Source organism: Penicillium lagena, assembly GCF_028827675.1.
Source record: "Penicillium lagena strain IBT 129212 chromosome Unknown utg000008l_segment0_segment0, whole genome shotgun sequence".
NCBI classification, from domain to species: Eukaryota; Fungi; Ascomycota; class Eurotiomycetes; order Eurotiales; family Aspergillaceae; genus Penicillium; species Penicillium lagena.
The window spans coordinates 2,063,442-2,083,212 of NW_026623229.1; the positions used below are offsets into that span (position 1 = coordinate 2,063,442).

The 19,771-nt window shown below is 53.6% G+C and overlaps 9 protein-coding genes across 9 annotated transcripts; 5 read left to right on the top strand and 4 right to left on the bottom strand.

Moving 5' to 3' along the window:
• Positions 1-444: 444 nt before the first annotated feature.
• N7510_011453 (MBL fold metallo-hydrolase) lies at positions 445-1,362 on the bottom strand (the record flags this gene model as incomplete). The annotated part of the gene is made up of 1 exon (XM_056983378.1): positions 445-1,362. One exon carries the CDS (start codon positions 1,360-1,362, stop codon positions 445-447), a length of 918 nt encoding a protein of 305 aa, XP_056828872.1.
• Positions 1,363-1,695: 333 nt separating this feature from the next.
• Positions 1,696-2,725, bottom strand: N7510_011454 (uncharacterized protein; the record flags this gene model as incomplete). The annotated part of the gene is made up of 2 exons (XM_056983379.1): positions 1,696-2,466; positions 2,528-2,725. 2 exons carry the CDS (start codon positions 2,723-2,725, stop codon positions 1,696-1,698), a joined length of 969 nt encoding a protein of 322 aa, XP_056828873.1.
• A 960-nt stretch (positions 2,726-3,685) lies between these two features.
• On the top strand, positions 3,686-4,123 carry N7510_011455 (uncharacterized protein; the record flags this gene model as incomplete). The annotated part of the gene is made up of 1 exon (XM_056983380.1): positions 3,686-4,123. The coding sequence occupies one exon, from the start codon at positions 3,686-3,688 to the stop codon at positions 4,121-4,123; it is 438 nt and encodes a 145-aa protein (XP_056828874.1).
• Positions 4,124-4,660: 537 nt separating this feature from the next.
• N7510_011456 (putative nucleoporin Nsp1) lies at positions 4,661-6,788 on the bottom strand (the record flags this gene model as incomplete). Its single annotated transcript, XM_056983381.1, has 3 exons — positions 4,661-4,873; positions 4,942-5,065; positions 5,122-6,788. 3 exons carry the CDS (start codon positions 6,786-6,788, stop codon positions 4,661-4,663), a joined length of 2,004 nt encoding a protein of 667 aa, XP_056828875.1.
• A 382-nt stretch (positions 6,789-7,170) lies between these two features.
• Positions 7,171-8,016, top strand: N7510_011457 (ZPR1-type zinc finger protein; the record flags this gene model as incomplete). Its single annotated transcript, XM_056983382.1, has 2 exons — positions 7,171-7,290; positions 7,351-8,016. The coding sequence occupies 2 exons, from the start codon at positions 7,171-7,173 to the stop codon at positions 8,014-8,016; spliced, it is 786 nt and encodes a 261-aa protein (XP_056828876.1).
• Positions 8,017-8,365: 349 nt separating this feature from the next.
• On the top strand, positions 8,366-10,197 carry N7510_011458 (DUF5102 domain-containing protein; the record flags this gene model as incomplete). The annotated part of the gene is made up of 4 exons (XM_056983383.1): positions 8,366-8,456; positions 8,515-9,117; positions 9,189-9,421; positions 9,493-10,197. The coding sequence occupies 4 exons, from the start codon at positions 8,366-8,368 to the stop codon at positions 10,195-10,197; spliced, it is 1,632 nt and encodes a 543-aa protein (XP_056828877.1).
• Positions 10,198-10,427: 230 nt separating this feature from the next.
• Positions 10,428-11,982, top strand: N7510_011459 (pyridoxal phosphate-dependent aminotransferase; the record flags this gene model as incomplete). Its single annotated transcript, XM_056983384.1, has 4 exons — positions 10,428-10,631; positions 10,689-10,893; positions 11,003-11,448; positions 11,539-11,982. 4 exons carry the CDS (start codon positions 10,428-10,430, stop codon positions 11,980-11,982), a joined length of 1,299 nt encoding a protein of 432 aa, XP_056828878.1.
• Positions 11,983-12,215: 233 nt separating this feature from the next.
• N7510_011460 (MIZ zinc finger domain protein) lies at positions 12,216-15,455 on the bottom strand (the record flags this gene model as incomplete). The annotated part of the gene is made up of 1 exon (XM_056983385.1): positions 12,216-15,455. One exon carries the CDS (start codon positions 15,453-15,455, stop codon positions 12,216-12,218), a length of 3,240 nt encoding a protein of 1,079 aa, XP_056828879.1.
• Positions 15,456-16,524: 1,069 nt separating this feature from the next.
• Positions 16,525-19,714, top strand: N7510_011461 (putative polarized growth protein (Boi2); the record flags this gene model as incomplete). The annotated part of the gene is made up of 3 exons (XM_056983386.1): positions 16,525-16,582; positions 16,684-16,827; positions 16,890-19,714. The coding sequence occupies 3 exons, from the start codon at positions 16,525-16,527 to the stop codon at positions 19,712-19,714; spliced, it is 3,027 nt and encodes a 1,008-aa protein (XP_056828880.1).
• Between the last annotated feature and the right edge of the window lie 57 nt (positions 19,715-19,771).

Sequence of the window (19,771 nt, forward strand, 5' to 3'; positions counted from 1 at the left end):
CACCATCGGCCTCCTCCGCATACACCTAGGCTTGCTCAACTAAGTACCCCAGATTCTAAACAATAAAAACAAGTGCAAGACACATCGTCCCCTCTCAGTCGTAATCAAGTACCATCTCCAGCTCCCAATCATCTCCATACAGCTGTAAAAACCACGCACAATCATACAAGTAGTAGCTAACATCGTCGCCGCGAACAACAGTATTGACTGCACCATTTGAGATATGTAGTACGGAACATGACAATCTCCTCTACAATCAAAACACACACGTTTTGACAAGCTGCCATACTATGCCCGCGATTATGATATCAGTGCCTGGTGTGACATCCGTGGGGGCTTCCGAGCCGGCGAATTAGGGTTCAGCCAACAAAGGACGAATTGTTTCATACTACTGACCTTCATGGGGTTTAATTGGATTGTTGCGACTCAGAACTATAATTGAAATCAATCCAAACAGGCTGGAAACGCTTTATTCCGATTCCTCAGCCACCAATCCCCATCATGCGCCAACACAACCTCCACATGCTCCCCATCCGTCCGCATTAGTTGTCGAATGCGTCGAAGCGTATCTTCAGCCCGTGTTTTATCAAGATGAATGCACTGCATATGACCATGAGGATCCGTCCAAGTCGCAATAGCTCTCTCTCCACTAAGTAGCCGGGTGTCATGGCAGCTATCTCCTCCGAGATACACCCATCTCTTCTCACCAACCCGACAAAGCAGATTGACATGGCCGGGAAGGTGACCCGGTGCATGGACCACAAATATCGAGCCATCGTGAAACAGGTCAATGGCAGCTTCGAATGGTCCTAGGGGCTGCCACTTCCCTTGCTCTTCTATAGCAGGTAATTCCTGCACCCGCTTCAGGTCTGGGAATAGATGCGGATCAAAGACTTGATGCGACTCCGTCTTGTCGAGGCCCTGCTGTAACAGTTTCAAGGACCCAGGTCCAACGAGGAATTCTGCGCGAGGAAAGTCGCTCGGATCGCCGTGGTGGTCATAGTGCACGTGGCTGAGAATCACCTTGTCAATGTTGGACGGATCGAGACCACCATCTCTGAGAGATTGGGCTACGCCTGGACCGAGTCGGTAGGGCACCCGATTATTTCGGATATGCAGTTGTTGTTTGGAGATGTATGCTTCCATGTGGGAACGTAGCCCTAGGTCGAATAACAGTCGTGTCGGTTGCCTTGATGAGGAGTTGGGATGGGTGACGAGGAAGCTCATTGATGGCACGGTTGTTGTTGCTTTGGGGTCATTGGGGAAGACGAACGAGCGTTCTGGGATGGTGATTTGTCCCCCATCAATAGGGGAGATTGTCACGTACACTTGCTCAGCGGAGGGATGTGGTAGACTGGCCATATTGATCAAGAAGGATCGAGAGACTTAGAAGAGCGTAGTTGGCACAGTTGTGAAAATAGCTCCTAGCGTTATGATATAGCTCCACTCGGAATATTTCCTCCCACCTTGTCCATCCTTCATTCCCCGCACACATGTGCCAAAGGGTCTAATGGCGACATTAAATCGAGTGCCATCAGCTATGCCCTTACTAACTCGCCGGATTATTATCCCGTAACTTGATCTACTCCGCGGAAATTATTTGTTTTATGTGTGTTTTCTTTTGCTTCTAATATGAGTGTAACACTTCATCGATCTATTATCAATTCGCGGTATATACCGCACTTGGGACGAGACTTAAGGCTTGCTCGGGCTAAATTTATTCAGCCAATCTTCGTCTCCCCCGAGGTAACGGAAAACAACACGAGAGTCCCTATCGCGACAATTCTCATCCTCACTAGCCCCCTGATAAACTTCCAGCCCAGAGGTTGCTAAACGCACATTCGACCCAACCCTTGAAGCTGTATCCACAGCCAGCTGGAAATCCTTCTTCATAAGCTGCACTTTGAAGCCTCCCTGATAGTCCTTGCTCGATGGAGCATCGGGACAAATACCCGGCACCGGATTCCATTTATCATTGATTGTGCTCTGAGCAGTGCTGGTGGAGAAAATCGAGGCCAGGACTCTCGGATCCATACCCGATTTGATTCCAATGTCCATGGCCTCTGCGGTGGCAATCGCAACTAAGCCAGAGCAGTAGTTGTTGCATAGTTTGGCTGTGAGGCCGAGAGAGAACCCCCCACAAGGAAAAATGGACTTGCCCATTGTCCCGAGCAATTCCTTGATAGTGGAGAAGTTGGGGTCACTCTCTGTGCATCCCACCATGAAGGTCAAGGTCCCGGCTGCGGCGCCAAGTGACCCGCCGGATACGGGGGCGTCGTACATAGCAGCACTTTTGGATTTTTCACTGACAGCATCTGCAACAGCAAGCGAGGTGGAAGTGTCGATGGTGGAGCAATCGATCAGCAATTTGCCATCAATGCTATCAGCGGCCAGGATGCCATGTTCCTGGTTTAGATACACTGCTCGAACATGAGATCCTTCTGGAACCATCGTGAGTATGATATCCTATAAGTGAAAGTTAGAAGCTTGCAATCAACTCAATGATGTGAGATGTTTGATATCGTACACTTTTCTCTGTCACCTCACGCGCGCTGGAGCACACATCCACTTTTTCCGGAGCTTCTGCTTCCAATTTGGCCAAAATGTGGCTCGAAATATCGTAGACATGGAGCTTATCAGTCAGGTTCACCTTCTTTACCAGGTTGAGGACCATGGGATATCCCATGACCCCCAACCCTATGAACCCAAGACTGTATGTAGACATTTTCCAGAGATGAGAAAATTCGGATAGTCTTACCTCGGGTGTCAGGGAAAAATGGCGGCATGATTCTCCGCAGGGATTATTACTGGTGGGGGGTCACCAGGTGGGCATGCGGGATGTTATTCTCCGAGAGATAGAGGGTCAAACGGCCCATGGTTTAGGGTTGTTCCCGATCGGCCGATTTGCCGGATTTCATATACTATTCCTATCATGATAATAAACTTCTTTTCTTTGCCGATACTCTAGCATCCCTAGCGACCAAAGTTTCCGTTTCGACAGTTGAAATAGAGTAGTCGGGGACAGATAATGATATAATGCTATCTATACTCGCTTTTCTCAACCTCGCTTCCCTCTTTCATCTAAACAATTGTCCCTTCGTTCTTTAATAACTATATGATAGGGTACGATCTATTTCTATCCCCACCGTAGCATTCATTATGAACTACCCATTCATAAAGACGTGTAAAGTTCTTCCGCCACTTCTCGTTCAGGCCAATTCCGCCTCTCCGCACAGTTTCTTCGTGCATTATATTATTAAAACCCGCCAACGGCCATCGTACTGAAAGTTGCATTTATTATCTCGAGCCTCGTGGCTTTGAGTTGGATGAAGAGCTTTAGAAGCTGTGTCAACCTGCCTTCAATCCACATTGCGACTTTGCATTGATTGACAATTATATTTCCGCTCATATTTTCACCTCACTTTGGATAATAATCTGTGAGACCATGCGGGGAATTGCTAGGGACACCCCTCATTATGTAACATTGGTAAAAGCCCAATTAAAATGTCTAGTAGAATTACCCCAGCAACTTCACCCTACACAGTGAAACCCTATTATCACCGATATTGTCAAATCCTGACTACATAGTATAAGGAACAGCCCCAAAATAATTCATGACCTTGGCACTTCATTGAATTGTCGCTACTTTCTCGGTCCGTTTGCACAAGTCTCTCAGATAACAACGATGTCCAACCAGCAATCACCATCCACTATCTCCGCCGAAGAGGCTCACAAACGCCTCTTCGAAGAAGGTCTCAAGATCCGATACGAGGTTGCCGGCAAAGCCTACGTCGACAAGTCCCTCGCAAACGCCTCATCATTCTCCCAGCCCATACAGGATCTCGTCACCGAAGCTGGTTGGGGCATGGTTTGGTCCCGCCCTGGTCTCGAGCGTAAGCAGCGATCGCTGCTCAACATCGGCATGTTGTGTGCCTTGAATCGGGGACCCGAGCTTGCTGTTCATGTTCGCGGGGCTGTCAATAATGGTGCTACTGAGATTGAGATTCAAGAGACTTTGCTCCAAGTTGCTGTTTATGTTGGTATGCCGGCGGGTTTGGAAGGCTTTCGGATAGCAGAGAAAGTCTTGCGCGATATGGCGGAGGAGGAGCAGAAACAGAAATAGGTTTATTCCGTAAGTAGCTTGTTCTTTTATTTTGCGGTATTGCTAGTCTCTTCCATGCACGTGCTTTGGAATAGTGAAAATCGCAAGTACTATGTCCACCTTGGTTGCCATCAGTTTTACTTTATATCCTCCTATTGTAGAGGCCGGTCAATATGAATAGCGACAACGCGTGTAGTAGAAAGGACTTGAAGAACAGGGGCGTCCAGATATTATGCGCCACTGATATGAAATGGTAGAGGGCAAAATCAGAAGATTGAGAATCATTGACAACCAGTTTCCCTAGCCGTCACCTTTGCGTATTAACTACCCTGTCTAACCACAAGCCCAGCCATAACCCTAAACCAAAGATTTACAGCAACGTTCCTGGGGTTTACAGGTTACACCCTTTGCATCCGAATAATCAAAGAACCACGAGCACCCAAGGCATATTACAAACCAGGCAAGAAAGTAGCAGCCATACATAAACCAGTTTCTCCTTCCAGGTCAATCAAGTTCGGGGATAGTTTCGTTGGACGTCCGTCGAGCACCTCATTCCCTCTACCGGCGGCCCATGTACGAACGATAGAAATCATCGGCGGCGTTGCCGTTGCCCATCCCTGGGCTACCACCATACCCGTAACCAAGCCGGGACGAGATTGACTGTCCAGCTTTCTGGGCGACAGCGACCTTGGATTGCAACTCTGAGGTGCCCTGGTCAATGACCTGGAGCTGGGACAGGTGCGAGTTTAGAATGCGGACAATCTGTGAGATCTATGGGCGAAGACGAGTTAGTACATCGCGTGCCAAGGTTTAAACAGAGAATCCAAAATAATACATACCGGTTCATCTGCCCGGTTGGTTTTGCTCAGCGTGGCCGAGGCGCCATTCACCTCTTCGATCATGCTGGTGAGATCCTTGCCCATCTCATCCAGGCGCTCCGACAGTTTCTCGGCCAGTTTGTAGCTGATGAGAGTGTCAGTACAATAACAACAGTTTGACATCCATGAAGAACTACTTACGTTCTCTCACGCTCCTGATCCGGTCCTTGGAGAGACTCGCCAGGTCCGACCTGCTTGGACACCATCTCGTCGACGTCTCGCTCGTACCGGTCCAGCCACGAGCTCAGCTCCTCTTGTTGGCCCTCCACCGACGCCAGCTGACGCTCGACTTCCTGTGTAGCTCGCTCCGCATCCACGGTGCTGCCATACAGCTTCTGTACCTTGGTGCCATTCTCCACAAGCATGCGGTCCCATTCAGCGACTTTCTCCGCCTGCTCCCGGAAATCTTTCTGGTACTTGGTCAGGTCGGTCGCCCATCGGGTAACAATCTCGTCCATGGTCTTGTTCTTCAGACGAGACTGGGCAGGCGGAGCAGGACCCGCCGTAGATGCGCCCAGGTTGGAGCTTGCGCCAGCGGCTCCAGCGGTGGCAGTGGGCATGGCCGGGGCAGCCGATGTTGTTGCAGCAGTGCTGGCAGCGGTTGCAGGCTGTGTAGACGCCGCAGAACTGGGAGGTTGTCCGAACATGCTAGGTTTAGCGGCAGCCGGTGCTGCAGATGTGGTAGTGGGAGCAGAGGCTGCGGTTCCCGGGGTAGTTGCAGGGGTGGAGTTGGCACCACCCAGACTTGGGAAAAGACCACCAGAAGGTGCGGCTGTTGGTGTAGATGACGGTGCAGCTGTAGATGCGGCACCCCCAATAGACGGGAATAGAGACTTCTGAGGAGTAGCCGTCGATGCGGGAGTTCCTGTAGACGGCTGGGTGGCGGCGGTGGTGGTAGTGGTAGCAGCAGGCGTGCCGCCAAGGGAAGGGAAGGTGGGCTTGGGTGCGGAATCACCGCCAGCGGAAGGCATCTTGAAGAGAGACGGAGTCTGCGAAGCTGGGGTACCGCCTGTGGCCGGACTTGGGGCCTGGCCAAAGAGCGGCTTCGAAGCGCCCTCTGCAGTGGATGTTGGAGTGGTCGACTCGGCCGGCTTAGCTTGGCCTGCTGCGCCAAACAAACCTCCGCTCGGCGCAGACGGTTGAGCTGATCCAAACAATGGCTTCGATGTGTTGGCTGTAGCGCCTGATCCGAACATCCCGCCAGATTGCTGCGGCTGCGCAGTGGCAGGGGTTGTAGAAGAAGGCGTAGCGGTGGAAGGAGTCGAAGTGGAGGCGGCACCAAACATGCTCGGTGGCTTATTCCCCGGCGGAGGGCCAGCTGGGGTGGTCGAGGTGTTGCCAAACAAAGAACCTGCAGCCGGACCCGGCGTGGCTGCCGTGTTGCCGAACAAACTCTGTCCCGATTTCCCAGCGCCACCGAATAGTGAGCCGCTGGTAGCAGTCTGACCAGGTGTAGTTGATCCAGTTGTCTTGCCGGGGGTCTGCGAGCTACCAAACAGAGAGCCAGACTGAGTGCCACTTTGGGCCTGGCTGCCGAAGCTAAAGCCAGTGTTTCCGCCCGTGCTTCCACCGGTGGTAGTAGCAGCAGTACCAGCGTTGCCAAACATCTGGCCGCCCGCGGAGCTGGTTCCAAACAGCGAAGGTGATGTCGTGCCGCTGGTGGATGACGCTCCTACATTTCCAAACAGACTACCGCCCGTGGAGCCAGCGTTCGAGTTATTCTGATTGGACCCGAAAGTATTGCCCGCCGTGCCGAACATGTTACCGCTGGGGGCTCCGCTGGAGGGTGTGCCGAAGGAGAACGCCATGGTGGTGGGTGGGCGCGGTCAAGTTGCGGCAAGCTTGATCCTGGTAGGTCGCGCAGGAAAAAAGGAACACCAGGCGAAGAAACAGACAGCGACCGAAGCAGGGGCGAGGATCCTGCGGAGAGGATCACAAGACCCGAGATGAAGTGCTCAGGCGCGAAGAAAGGGGATTGAGACAGCGAAGGGATTGGAAGGTGAAGCAAGAGTCGAAGAAGGAGAGGAAGCAACAATAATCAAGCGCGAGGAGAGTCCGTTGATGCCTAAGGCTTACAGCTCGGGAACCTATCAGAGCTGCCCCGCCCTGGTAGAACGGGCAGAACGCGGGCGGTCAGCGGGAATTTTTGGCTGCACGAAATGGCTTGCGCCCAACTGGCGCTTCTCTACCATGTCGACCGACACCAATGCGCCTGGATCGCAAGTCCAGAAGGTTGGAGACCTAGTGGAACGTGATGATGACACCGGCGTTATGCAGGTCGAGAGCCTCTGTATGAACTGTCCCGAGAATGTACGTTCCCTCTAACACCATAATCTTAATGATAGTATATGCTAACCCCACGCAATGTAGGGAACTACTCGCCTGCTTCTCCTCCGTGTACCCTTCTTCCGTGATATAATCCTCGAGTCCTTTGAGTGTCCGCACTGTTTCTTCAAGGATAATTCCGTCAAATCTGCAGGCCAGATCCAGGAGCTTGGAAACAAATACACCCTAGAGGTTGAGAATGAGGACGACCTCCAGCGCCAGGTCATCCGCAGTGATGTCTCCATCTTCAAGCTCGATTCTCTAGGCATTGAGATGCCCAAGGGCGAGAGCCAACTCACAAACGTGGTAGGCGTGGTCCAGCGGATCCACGAGTCACTATCGAGTGAACAGCCACTCCGCAAAACCGAAGCCCCCGAACTTCATGACGCCCTTGAGCCTCTTATTCAGAGGTTAAAGAGCATCCTAGATGGTAGTGGATTCCCCTTCACCATCTCTCTCGATGATCCTACTGGCAACTCTTGGATCGCTCCCAACACCACCGACCGAGGGAATAAATACAAAAGAAGCGATTACACCCGTACCCAAGTGCAAAATGAAGAACTTGGCCTTGCCTCCGATCCCGAGGCTGCCCGACACAAGAATATGACGGCCAGCGGATTTGGAGAGCCGGAAGACGAGAACGACGATGAAGACAAACAAAAGGCATCGTCCGCCATGGATGACTTGCTAGATGCTTCTATGGGTCGATGATTATAGAACATTTCCATTGTTTAGCCACGATTTACTAGATCTACATGAGATACGAGACATCTTATTTCATTTTTGCGATCGTTATAGACTATTGAATCAAATAGGGAAGTTCTAGCATACCAACTATGGGCTAACATAATAAACATGGATAAATTGTTAACGCAGTTGATTTCGGCCTGACCCATTAGGCATCCACAAACCTAAACACCCCGGTTCTGGGCTCTCGTCGACCTTGCTCACTGACCTGACTTACTTCACGCTACACACTCCCTATCATCCGGTTGTTTTTTTTTTGCGTACTACATCTATACCCTCGCCGGCTTCATGATCCCAGCCTGAACTCGCCACCATGTCGGATGGGCCATCCCCTTCGCCCGCGCATCTCGAAACCCCTCGCAAAGGCACTGGGATGGAGGACCCCGGGGCGGAGGACAACTACGGTATTGCGCCCCCCATGGTTGGCTTGAAATGGCAGAAACAAAGAACTCACTCGTCTAGGACAAGACTCGAGCAGCGATGAGGACCACTTCTCAGATGCCAGCGAAGGCAACTTCAATAAATCACGCCCACAATCCAGCCTCGCTTCCCCTGTCCCGCGAACTCGAGTAGAACGGGTCGACGACAGTGCCCACCACGGCGAGGTTCCGGGAACGGAGGCATACGAGATACGGGAACAGGATGCAGTTCCGGACGAGGTTGAAGTCGTCCCTGAAGGCGTATCCAGCAGAAATCGGTCACCGGCGGGGTCGCACGACCGGCCCTTGACCCCGGGAGGTTCATCTATTCCGCAAACTGTGGTCGAAAAGGTTGACCCAGACGAGCCAAGCTACGGTGAAGTACCCGGCACAGAGGGATACGCGAAGCGTCGCGCAGATGCTGTGCCAGATGTTGTGACCACGACCCCCGAACCTGGCAGCCGCCAATCCCCAACATCGCCGAGTCGTGATGATATCGCAAGCGCACCGATTCCCGAAACACATTTGTCACGAGTGGACACTATACCCACCGAGGAAGAGCCTCCATCACGACCGCGGGCTCACCACCAACGATCCCCCAGCGATGCACGGCCGGATACGATAGAAACAGTCCCAGACGTCCCAGGTAAGCCCACAGCCAACGGTTACGACCACGCCAAACCGCAGAGCGGCGGTTGACTCAATCAACCAAATCAGATTCACAAACCTTATCAACCGATACCACACTGCCGAGTCGCGGACGACGAAAGTCTTCAGCGAGGAGCAACGCGGTTGGAGACGATGGAGCCGCAGACGATTTTGATGACTTCGTAGAGGAGCAGGATGAAATGGAAGATGATGATTTTGGGGACTTCGACGACGGTTTCCAAGAGCCCAGCGTGGCGGAGGGCAACATAACCCCCCAAGTCCCTCGCACGCCCCCTTCAGTTGTAAGTGGCAGCCATACTCCAAAGTCAACCCTGGCACAGTTGCTAACACTGCTTTTTTTTGACCATATCAGCCTCCCCTCACAGAACTCACCAACTTCAAGTCCACCTCCGAAATCCTCAATTCTCTGACCAGCACGCTCGACAGCCTCTTCCCCGCCTCCCAAGACCTCAGCTCTTTGCCACCAGTTAAACCAATCCCCGACTCCGCCGCCATCTTCAGCACCGAACGGTCACTTTCACTATGGTCGCAACTCGTAGCGCCTCCGCCTCTACAGCCGCAGAACTGGGTCAAATCCCGCATCCGCCGACTCTTCCTCGTCTCATTAGGCGTCCCCGTCGATCTCGACGAGATCCTCCCCGCTTCCAAACAGAAAAAGCTCGTTCTTCCATCCATCGATCTGGACGGGCGATCCCACAGCCATGTCCGCAAAGAAGGAGAGGCTTCCGCAACCGACACCGACAGCCCGAGGACGTCAATGGGGCAAGCCGGTGCCGGTGCTCGGCAGAAATCATCCCGCCGCCGTGCACCTACTCCCCCGCCAGATTTGGATCTGTCGGCTGTGGGCCGCTTGTGCGCGACTACCGATGCTGCGCTGGGCGGTCTAACTGACCACGAGCTGAAGCTGCATATCGGTGAGCTGGAGCAGCTCACGCAGCGGGCGAGCGCTGTGCTTGAGTTCTGGCTGAAGCGCAGGGATGGCCTGCTTGGTGAAAAGGAGGCCTTTGAGGGCGTCATTGAGAACCTTGTCAGTCACGTTCGGCGCGTGCGGAAGTAGTTGTACGCATGATCTAGATACCTACGAATATAATACCTATACTCCTTATCGTTCAATCTCCAAGCAGATATATATCCTCCGGCACCACCACCCCCTCCCTCCGCCGACCTTGGGGGCCGAAAGGAGATACTATATAAGGCCACCCATCTTCCCAGTTTCTCCTCTAAAATCTCATCTCACCTCGCTGTGAACAACTATGATTCCACATCGACCATTGAAAATATAGCATCATGGCAAACCCTGGCACAATCTCCACCCGAATGAGCACAACAGTGCAAGAATTTGCTCCCATCGCCTCTGCGATGCAATCCAGAAAAGACAAAAACCAGCCCACAGAAGGAGACATCAATCTCGGCGATGGCGAGAACACACTAATGAAGACCCAGATGGTGGGGATCTGTCAAGAGGCGATGCAGACGAGTCTCACAGCAGAGGTAAATATTCGTTCCTCTCCAATCCAGTCACATTGCTCATATGATGCTGAACACCAGAGCTTCGCGAATCCCGATGGGTTCAACACTGATTCCGCACTGCGAGAGACGCTCGCGAAGTATTTCACTACGTACTTCCATCCTGCGATCCCAGTGACTCTGGAGAACATTGTTCCTACTGCTGGATCGGGGCATGCGCTGGATGCCCTTCTCTTCACGATCTGTGATGCGGGAGATAGTGTCCTCTGTCCTGCTCCAGCTTGGTGTACGTCTCCCTCCCTCTCCCATAACAGAACCATCAGAGCAATCGTACCTACGATTATACCTATATATTTCCAACCCAATCCAAACATATATCTCTAACCACCAAGCAGGGGGCTATCAAACCTGGGCCCGCATCCACGCCAACGTAACCATGATACCCGCCTACATAGACCCCCTCTCCCCATTATCAACATGGCCCACAGCCAGCCTATCGAAAGCCATAATCCCCGCGCTCGAAGCAGCATACACCTCCGCGCCAGACCCCAGCCGCATTAAGGCGCTGCTCACCTCGAATCCGAACAACCCGTTTATGAGATGCTGGCCGAGCGACGTGCTGCGCGGGATGATGGAGTTTTGCCAGAAGTATGGCCTGCATTATATCTCTGATGAAGTGTTTGCGAACACTGTTTTTGATGCGACGGAGAAATTCGTTTCTGCGCTGGAGTTGGTAAAAGGTACGGATGGTGATCATGGGAGTGGGAGCATTATTGACCCGAATCTTGTCCATGTGGTATGGAGCACGACCAAGGATTTCGGGGCTTGTGGTATTCGCTCGGTAAGTTATATACCGCAAAACCTCTCTTTCCCTGGAGGAAGGAACGCAATGCATGCATGCACACTAACGCAGAGAAAACGAACCACATAGGGCTGTGCAGTGTCATACAACCCACTCGTCATATCAGGCGTCTCCTACGCAACACTCTGGCAAGTCTCCTCGCTAACAGCACACTTCACTTCACATCTCCTCAATTCTCCCTCACTGCCAAATCTCATTTCCTCTACGCGGAAGCAACTAGCCCAATCATATGAAATCTGCGTCGCGACACTATCTTCTCCCGAGCTAGACGGCAGAGTCGAGATCGTGCCGGCGACGGCGGGACTCTGGGTGAATGTCATTGTTAATCTGAGAGAAGGGGAGACGACGCAGGATGTTGTTGCTAGAGCGAAAGATCACCGTGTGGTTATTTTCAGTCACACTACGTTTGCGCGGCTTCTGGGGGAAAATCAGGGATTGATTGTGATTACCACTGCGTTGGAGGCGGATGTGGTGAGAGTGGGGGTGGAGAGGTTGAGAGAGAGTTTGCTTTGAGGTGGAATAGAGAAGAACTTCAAAGGAAGGGACAGATGGATGCGTGGAGGATACGGGATAAGGCAGTCTATATCGGGGGTTTATAGTTATCTGTATGAAGACACTTCAGTCAATCAATGCAAGGAAAAAAGAAACTTCCAACATGGAAAAATTGGAATTAAACGAATGAACAAAAGACAAGTGAATAAGGGGGTATCTCTAAAACAAAAATGGAGTAGAACAGACTGCCAGTCCTAGTCGATCTCAATGACATCCGGCTCCTTGTGGACGACGAAGGGAGACGGGGTGGGACTTCCTTCATGCTTCAAAACCCCGCGGGAGCCTGAGCGAGCATCACCCGCACCTGGCGAGCTGTCGGCCTTGCGTTTTAACGTTGGACGTTGGACGGGATCTCCTGAGCTATCACGACTATTCTCGTCGCTGACAACCTTCAAGTTCCACGACCCGTCAATCTTGATCTCGATTGCCTGTGCGTCCTCTCGTCGCTTCTGGCGAGTAATTTCCTGCAGTACCTCGGCAAAGAAGCCATCGATGAACAGAACCTGGGGACGCGCGTCTGCTTTGCAGATCGGGCAGAACCAGTTGTCGTTCATGGGAAGTGAGTCTGAGGCCGATTTCCGCGTGCTGAGGAAGGTTTCTAGATCAAAGCAGTCCAGGTGGTCACATTGCCGAGAACGAGCGGGGACATCGACGATGCGGGCTGAGAAAGGGTCGATCAGGCTGACGGTCAAACTGTCGGTGATGACCGTGATTTCCTCGTCGTCTGTGATGGGAGACAGACGTTTTTGGATAAGGGCACGCGACTCAGCCGCAGGGAGGGACGGTACGCGACTCCGCAACTGCATATATCCGGTCACTTCCATGACTTCCACCGCGAACGCGTACTGCTGGGTCTTGCACTCGTACTTGTCGAGAAGCAAGTTCAAGGTGATTTTATTGACTCCTTCCGTGAGATAGTCCGTGATGTCCAGAGGGAGGTCCTTGCCATTGTGAAGCTTTCTGCGCGCGAAAAGCTCCTGATCGTTGACAAAGATATAAAAGACGCTCGGCCACGTTGTTTTCGCACTGGCCCACACTTGCTCGACTTCCGGCTTTCGGGAGGGGGGCATCTTGATAGACCGCAGGCGGAACGTCCAACACCCACTTTGAAAGGTTCGCAATGGCCGCTTTCCTTCTCCTTGACTAACTGTGGGCGGGAATCTCCTGCATTGAGCATTTGACAGTTGAAAAGTCCACTTGTGACACGTTTTTGGAGTCTCTAGAAACGTCGGGTTGAGAACAAATCCTCCAAGATACTGGAATAACTTCGTGTCGACCAGCTCCTCGCTTGCGTTACGCTCCACCAGTTTTTTGACCGGATCGCGAAGGTGAGCCTGATGAAGGCCAAACCGCAACGGATTTGGATGAGCTGTCTGAGACGGTTTGTAGCCGGCCGGTGGCAATAGAGATGTACCACGTCGCGGCTGAGATTGCTGCCCCGAGGTTCTACGGTCGGTCCGAGGAGGATGCTGCTGTGGCACCGCAGCTTGTCGAGTGGCAGGTTGCTGAGAAGGCGTAGGGCGTTGAGGAGGTGCATGGTACTGAGATGGAGGGGATTGTTGGGAGGGCGCATGGTGTGGAGAGGGCACAGTCGGCCGTGAAGGCAAAGGATGGGGTAATCCCGACCCAGGTACTCTTCCCACTGCAGCCGGTGGGCGGCGTTGCTGGACAACAGGGTCCCATTGAGTAGCCCTGGGTGGCTGAGACGCCTGCGTCTGCAACAGAGGTCTGGAACCACCCGCCCCATCATACTGCGGGATGGACGGGGGGACGGCATAAGTTGGAACCGGCTGGGATGATGCCGGATGACTTGGAAGCACTTGGTGGTATGGCGAGTGATACGGCTGGCCGTGTGACACCGGCTGTGCGATGCCCGGTCTTTGGTGAGACAGACCGTAAGGCGAATTTGGTGCAGGCAGCTGGGGACTCGCAACAGATGATTGACCATTGCCAGAAGTTGGAGACATAATACTCGGAGACAGCATGCTCGCGACCTGAACAGTTTGATACACAATCGGAACTTGGCCGCGCGAAAAACCAGGCGTCCAGTTAATTGGATGTAATGCTCTGGAAGATATAGGGAGCTTGAGGTAGGACTTGATGAAGGGGGCATTCCTTTCTTGCGAGTTCAAGGCCTCGCCATTGGCAATACGGCGTTCCAGCGCCAAATAATCGCGGCAGAAGATATGTCCCAGTTGCTGTTGATAGCTGGGTTCATAGAGTTCGCGGCACAAGGACACAAAGATAGTGGAGAGGAAGGCATGCGATGTCGTCTCGAATATTAGCACGAGTTCTTCCACCAGCGGCGGGTACCGTCGCTCATAGCAAGCGCGATAAAGGGGTCGCCAATCTGTCACGAGTCGGGTCAAAACGCAGGGGATCTTCTGTATCATCAAATTATACCCGTCCAGTGGCATTAAATCTTGTGCAGGGCATGGGAACTGAGCCCACGCCTCGACCGATCTCAGTGGAAGGGTGAGATTGTCCACCAAGAGGTCCTGGAGCAAGAGCATGCCCTCTTGACAATGAGTCCCCCGGAGCTCGGGAATCCGGTCATACAGATAAGGGTCCACGGTCCGTACACAGTACATCTGATGAAGTACTATGAAGAAAAGATCCTGTTTCTGACATGCCTGGTGCAGGACCGACATTCGAGGCACTCCGTACTCCGGAGACAGTTCGCCCCTGACCTCCAATCCTTCCCTCATGATCTGCAGATTCTTTATCCACAGCTGCCAGACGTGTTCGCTCAGTGGCGACAATGTCTGATGTTTGGATAGCTGCTTCGATAGGGCTAGTTGAGCACTGCCGTTGGCCGGCTGTGGTACAGAGGTGGTGTTGTCCTCCTGCTGTCCTGGACGCGTCGTAATGTTCCCTGAGGCCTGGAACTGAGGCTGCGAGGCATTCTGACTTGACGGTTGCGGGGGCCAGATTTCCCCATTCGTACGTGGTGTCGTGGGCGCTGGCCTTGTAGAAGCCTGAGGGGCGGGCGTGGCACGATTTGTAGGACCATGGCTGTTCTTAGCGGGGCTGGCGTGGGAGTTGGTGCTCGGTACGGGAGAGGGAAGAGCAGTTGTTGGAGAGTGACTGGTTGAGGGAGTCGAGATAATCGTCGGATGGCATGGCTGGTTCTGTTGAAGCTGTAAATTCGCGCCGGGTGTCACGGGCGACATCAAAGTCTGCGAGGTTGTGGTACCTGACGGGACGGCCGGACGGTCGCGATCAATCTGCGCGGAGGCGGCCTTCGATTGGTGTTCGCTCGTGGGGGTTGGAATGGAACAATGCTCGGGGCGCTTGGAGGAGAGGGTGGCGGCCGGGTTCGGATGCGACGAGTTCGGCATCCAAGTCCTCCGCACGCCGCCAAGAAAAATGCTTGCGGTGGAGTTGGATGACTCCAGGCGGGGATCAGCGCGCGACCGAGTGGGAGAGGCCATGTTGGGGCATTTTCGGCGGCGCGAAGGAGGGACGGTTCGGTAGGATAGAAAGAGCTGCGGCGGTTGGTGGGCGAAACAAACAAAGAAACGAGCGGGCCCGATATGGCCATATACATCTGCTAGTCTACAACTCCGTTTAGATACATCGTCACTAGTGAGGAGTGAGTTAGTTCGCACCGATATACTATTCACTAGCGAATCATCCCCCGAGGTCCGTACTCCATCGACTCCTCCTAGTTGATCCCGCCGCATTCATCCAGTCGTGCAACTTCTCAACTTTGCAATCCAGCCAGACCGTCAAGAACCGTGGAAAGTACCCGGACTTTGACGGCCGCCACACGTCACCCGTCGTCGTCTTTTTCACCCTTTTTTCTCCCGTCTCTATTATCTTCTCTCTCATCACCATTCCCATCATCATCACCGTCCCACCCATTATCGGAAGTCCGCTCTGACAGATTCGTATTCTATCCGACCGTTGACTCTGCTTCCCGCCCTGCAGCCCCAATCCTCCCGCGAGCCCCATTTCGCCCTATCGAATTCCTGGAAATCCAACACTGGGGCTTCGAGTGCATGCCAGATCGGCCCTGCCACGCTGGGGCTTGACCTGTCCACGATCATTCCGTCAGCCACCCGGTCGCGCCAGTATTTGCGCATCGTCTTTTTCTTCTTCAAGTCTGCGCACCTGGGGTGTTCGTGAGTTGTGCTTGACCCCGCGGCCAATAACCTTGGCTTAAATAACCTTGGCTTAACTAAAGTCCACTATTAGATTCTCGGACCCTCCCTCCACCCGCGCGACACTCGCATTCCCCCCTCCCCCTTCGTCCTGCCAACTCCCCTGTCGCATTATTATTATCTTCTCTCCTTCAGCGTCGCTATCCCCTGGAGGTTCCTGAGGTGTCTACGACCGAGTCCACACCCCCCAGCGTGTGAGCTCACATCCCTCCCGACCCCCCGAAAGGGCTGGTGGCTGGTGGGCCCCATGCTCTGCGACCTGCACAACTCCTAGCTTCGTCACCCTCTCCAACATCAACTCCCAATGTCTGCGATCGCAAGATCCGAGAATCAACAAATGACTGCCCTAATCCCGCCCCAGGGCGTCAAGCGCGGTGATTATGTCGAGGTTGCCCGTAAGTGATGTTGTGTGCGACAATCTGCGCCTGCAAACGTTCCCTCTTCCTTTATGAACCCGTGCCTGTGCCTGCGCATCGCTAACACACTGTCAATCTAGATCCTCTCGAAGGGCGCGGAGGTGATGAGCTCACATTGAGAAAAGGCGATCAAATCGAACTGCTGGAGCTGGACGATGAGTATGGCGACGGCTGGTACCTCGGCAGGCAACTGAGGACGAGCAAAATTGGCCTCTTCCCAGCAGGTACGCGCTGTTATTGTCCGCGAGGATGCGCACTAGGGATTCAGAGCTAACAGGAGCGACAGTCTACCTCATGGGCGCCACCGCCTCAGCGATCGCATCTGAGACGACCGAATCGCCGATACAAATGGACACACCTGCGCTACCAACCTCCTTTGCACCAGCTAGTGGCGAGACAACCCCTCAAGCCTCGCGACACACGAGTACTTCGGATATCCAGGGACCCCAGCTCGACTCAGAAACCCCGCAGCCTTCTCCAAGGCAACCAACACAGCGAGCAACCTCATCCCCATTACCGTCCCGCCCCAATTTGGCGGCCGACATGCAAGCCTTTCGCACTTCTATGGATAACCACATCAACGGAGAGGAAAGTCCGGTCATGAATGAGACGTTGAGTGTCATCGATGAACACATAACCGATATGAATACACCTCGCCACAGCCTGTCGATGGCGCAAGAAACCAAGCCAGGGAATGATTCTGGCAGTGAATATAGTAGTCATCTCAGTCATCGAATTTCTTACATCAATGGACACGAGACCGATGAGGAGGAGAGCAGTCAGCCGACGGAGGCGGAAGTCCGCAAATGGAGCCAGAAGGAAACCGCCAGGTACATGCGTGGCCTCGGTGTCGACCCGAAGCATTGCGAGATTTTCGACGAACAGGAGATTACCGGCGACGTTCTTCTTGATATGGATCAAGATTTCATTTTCATGAAGGAGTTCGACTTTGGTGTGATGGGCAAACGGCTAAAGACCTGGCACAAAGTCAAAGCGTTCCAGGAAGAGATCAAGCGCCCCAAGATACAACCGACAAGGATCTCCAGAGGTTCCAGCTTTTCCGGTCCACAAGACGAGCGAACTTTGTCTCGTGCCGGTCATACAGGGCCTCTTCTTCCTCGGATCCCGAGTCTAGCAGAGAAGTCAAACACGTACCCGTCCCCTCGCGCGTTGCCAGCTCAGCACCCGAGGCTGGCCAGCAACAACAGCTCTCCTATAGGAACGCACACCCCTACGTTTGGCCAGGACTCTTCCAGGAGGGTTTCCGCAGCATCAATCCGGGAGCTCAACCACGCTCGTCGTCATTCCTCTATTGATTCCACCAACCGAGGTGACATGTCCCACAACGGCTACCACCAGAACAAAGCATCTCTTGACAGGTCCTGGACCCTTAATACCAGCGCCCAGGGACTGCCAACTCGTCCGGGCACCTCAATGGGCACAACCACTGAAGGCATACAACGATTCCGGGGTCCATTGACCACCGAGTCTGATTCACCCGTCTCTGCACCCGAGCCATATGACGACTTTGATCGAGGCTACTTTTCAGGGACTGATGCGGACCCGCGCCGAAACCGCCGCGTTCTGCAGAAACGTACTTCTCTCGCGGGGAGTGCTAGCCACTCGCGGAAGTCGAGTTATGCCGATGATCCTTACCGGGTGAAGGGCGCGAGTAAACGGCATTCCCGGATCAATAGCCTTGACTCGTTACGGGACGCAACCAGAGACGTCACTTCAGCCTCGCAGGCCTATAACGCCGTCCCATCGAAGAGCCGGTTCCGCAGTCTCAGCCACCGCGTTTCCGAGCGGAATGCTGATGGCAAATCAAACCATGGGTTCTTCTCCAGTTTTGCGCCTCTGGTTGGACGGGGAGATTCAGATAGCTCCCCTCGCTCCTCGACTTCGCACTTACAGCAATCTTTCAAAAATGCAGGCCCCAAGTTCCGACGCGCCGTGGGACTTCGTGCCATCTCGGACATTGTTGGTAAGAGCCCCGACACCTCTGCTCCAGCCTCTCCACGGGACTACGATCCCACCTCAACAACAACTCGGACCGGCTCCACGACTCCATCTGCGACGTCGAAGAGCTCAGAACGCCATAGCACCGACGGGTCTGGCAAGGCCGCGGAGGGCGCCGGCTTCATGATCCGCCCGCGGACGGTCAAGACCAAGAAGGACACAAGCGCCTACAGGAGTGGCCTAGAAAAGAAAGGGCCGCTGGAGCAGATGGATGGATGTGACTACTCCGGGTGGATGAAGAAGAGGTCATCAAATCTGATGACTACTTGGAAGCCCCGCCTGTTCATCTTGCGCGGTCGTCGGCTGTCGTACTATTACTCCGACACCGATACCGAGGAGAGAGGCCTAATCGACATCACTGCTCACCGGGTACTCCGGGCGGACAACGATCCAATCATCACTCTCCATGCGACCTTCACTGGCTCTACTGCCATGTCCATGGCCCCGAGCCCGACGTCTCCAACCGATAATACCAGCAAGATTCTTCCGAGTGGCATGATGATCTCCCCGGCAAACTTTTTCCTTAAAGAAGGACAGAAACCGTTCTTCTTCAAGCTGGTTCCACCGAAAACGGGCAACTCGCGCACCGTGCAGTTCACCAAGCCTGCAGTCCACTACTTCCAGGTCGACAATGTCAAGGAGGGCCGTAAATGGATGGCCGCTTTGATGAAGGCCACGATCGAGCGTGATCTGGACCAGATCGTCGAGACGACCAACAAGCAGAAGACCATCAGCTTGAAACAGGCGCAGCTGATGAACCAACGCCCGCCGGCGTTGCTCGACGGGCCGGCCAAATTGGACGACGAAACCCCGTCAATTAACGAGGATGATGAAACCTGGCACGAGGTCGACAAGCCTGATGTGGACAAGCCTGATGTGGACAAGCCTGATGTGGACAAGCCTGATGTGGACAAGCCTCTCCCTGGTGTCGACCCGAAAGAGGACGACGAGGACAAGGACGAGGTCGAGAACGAGCAAGAAAGCGTTCTCAAAGACGCTCATAGGCCCATGTCGAATCCTCTGGGGAGTCTGGGAGACACGGGCCCTTCGAGCTTGCTCCCTGAGCGCTTGATGAAGACTGGATCTCACTGACTGTTTTGATGCTTTCTACGCTAATTTATTTTCTGACCTCTGCTATCTGTTTTGCTA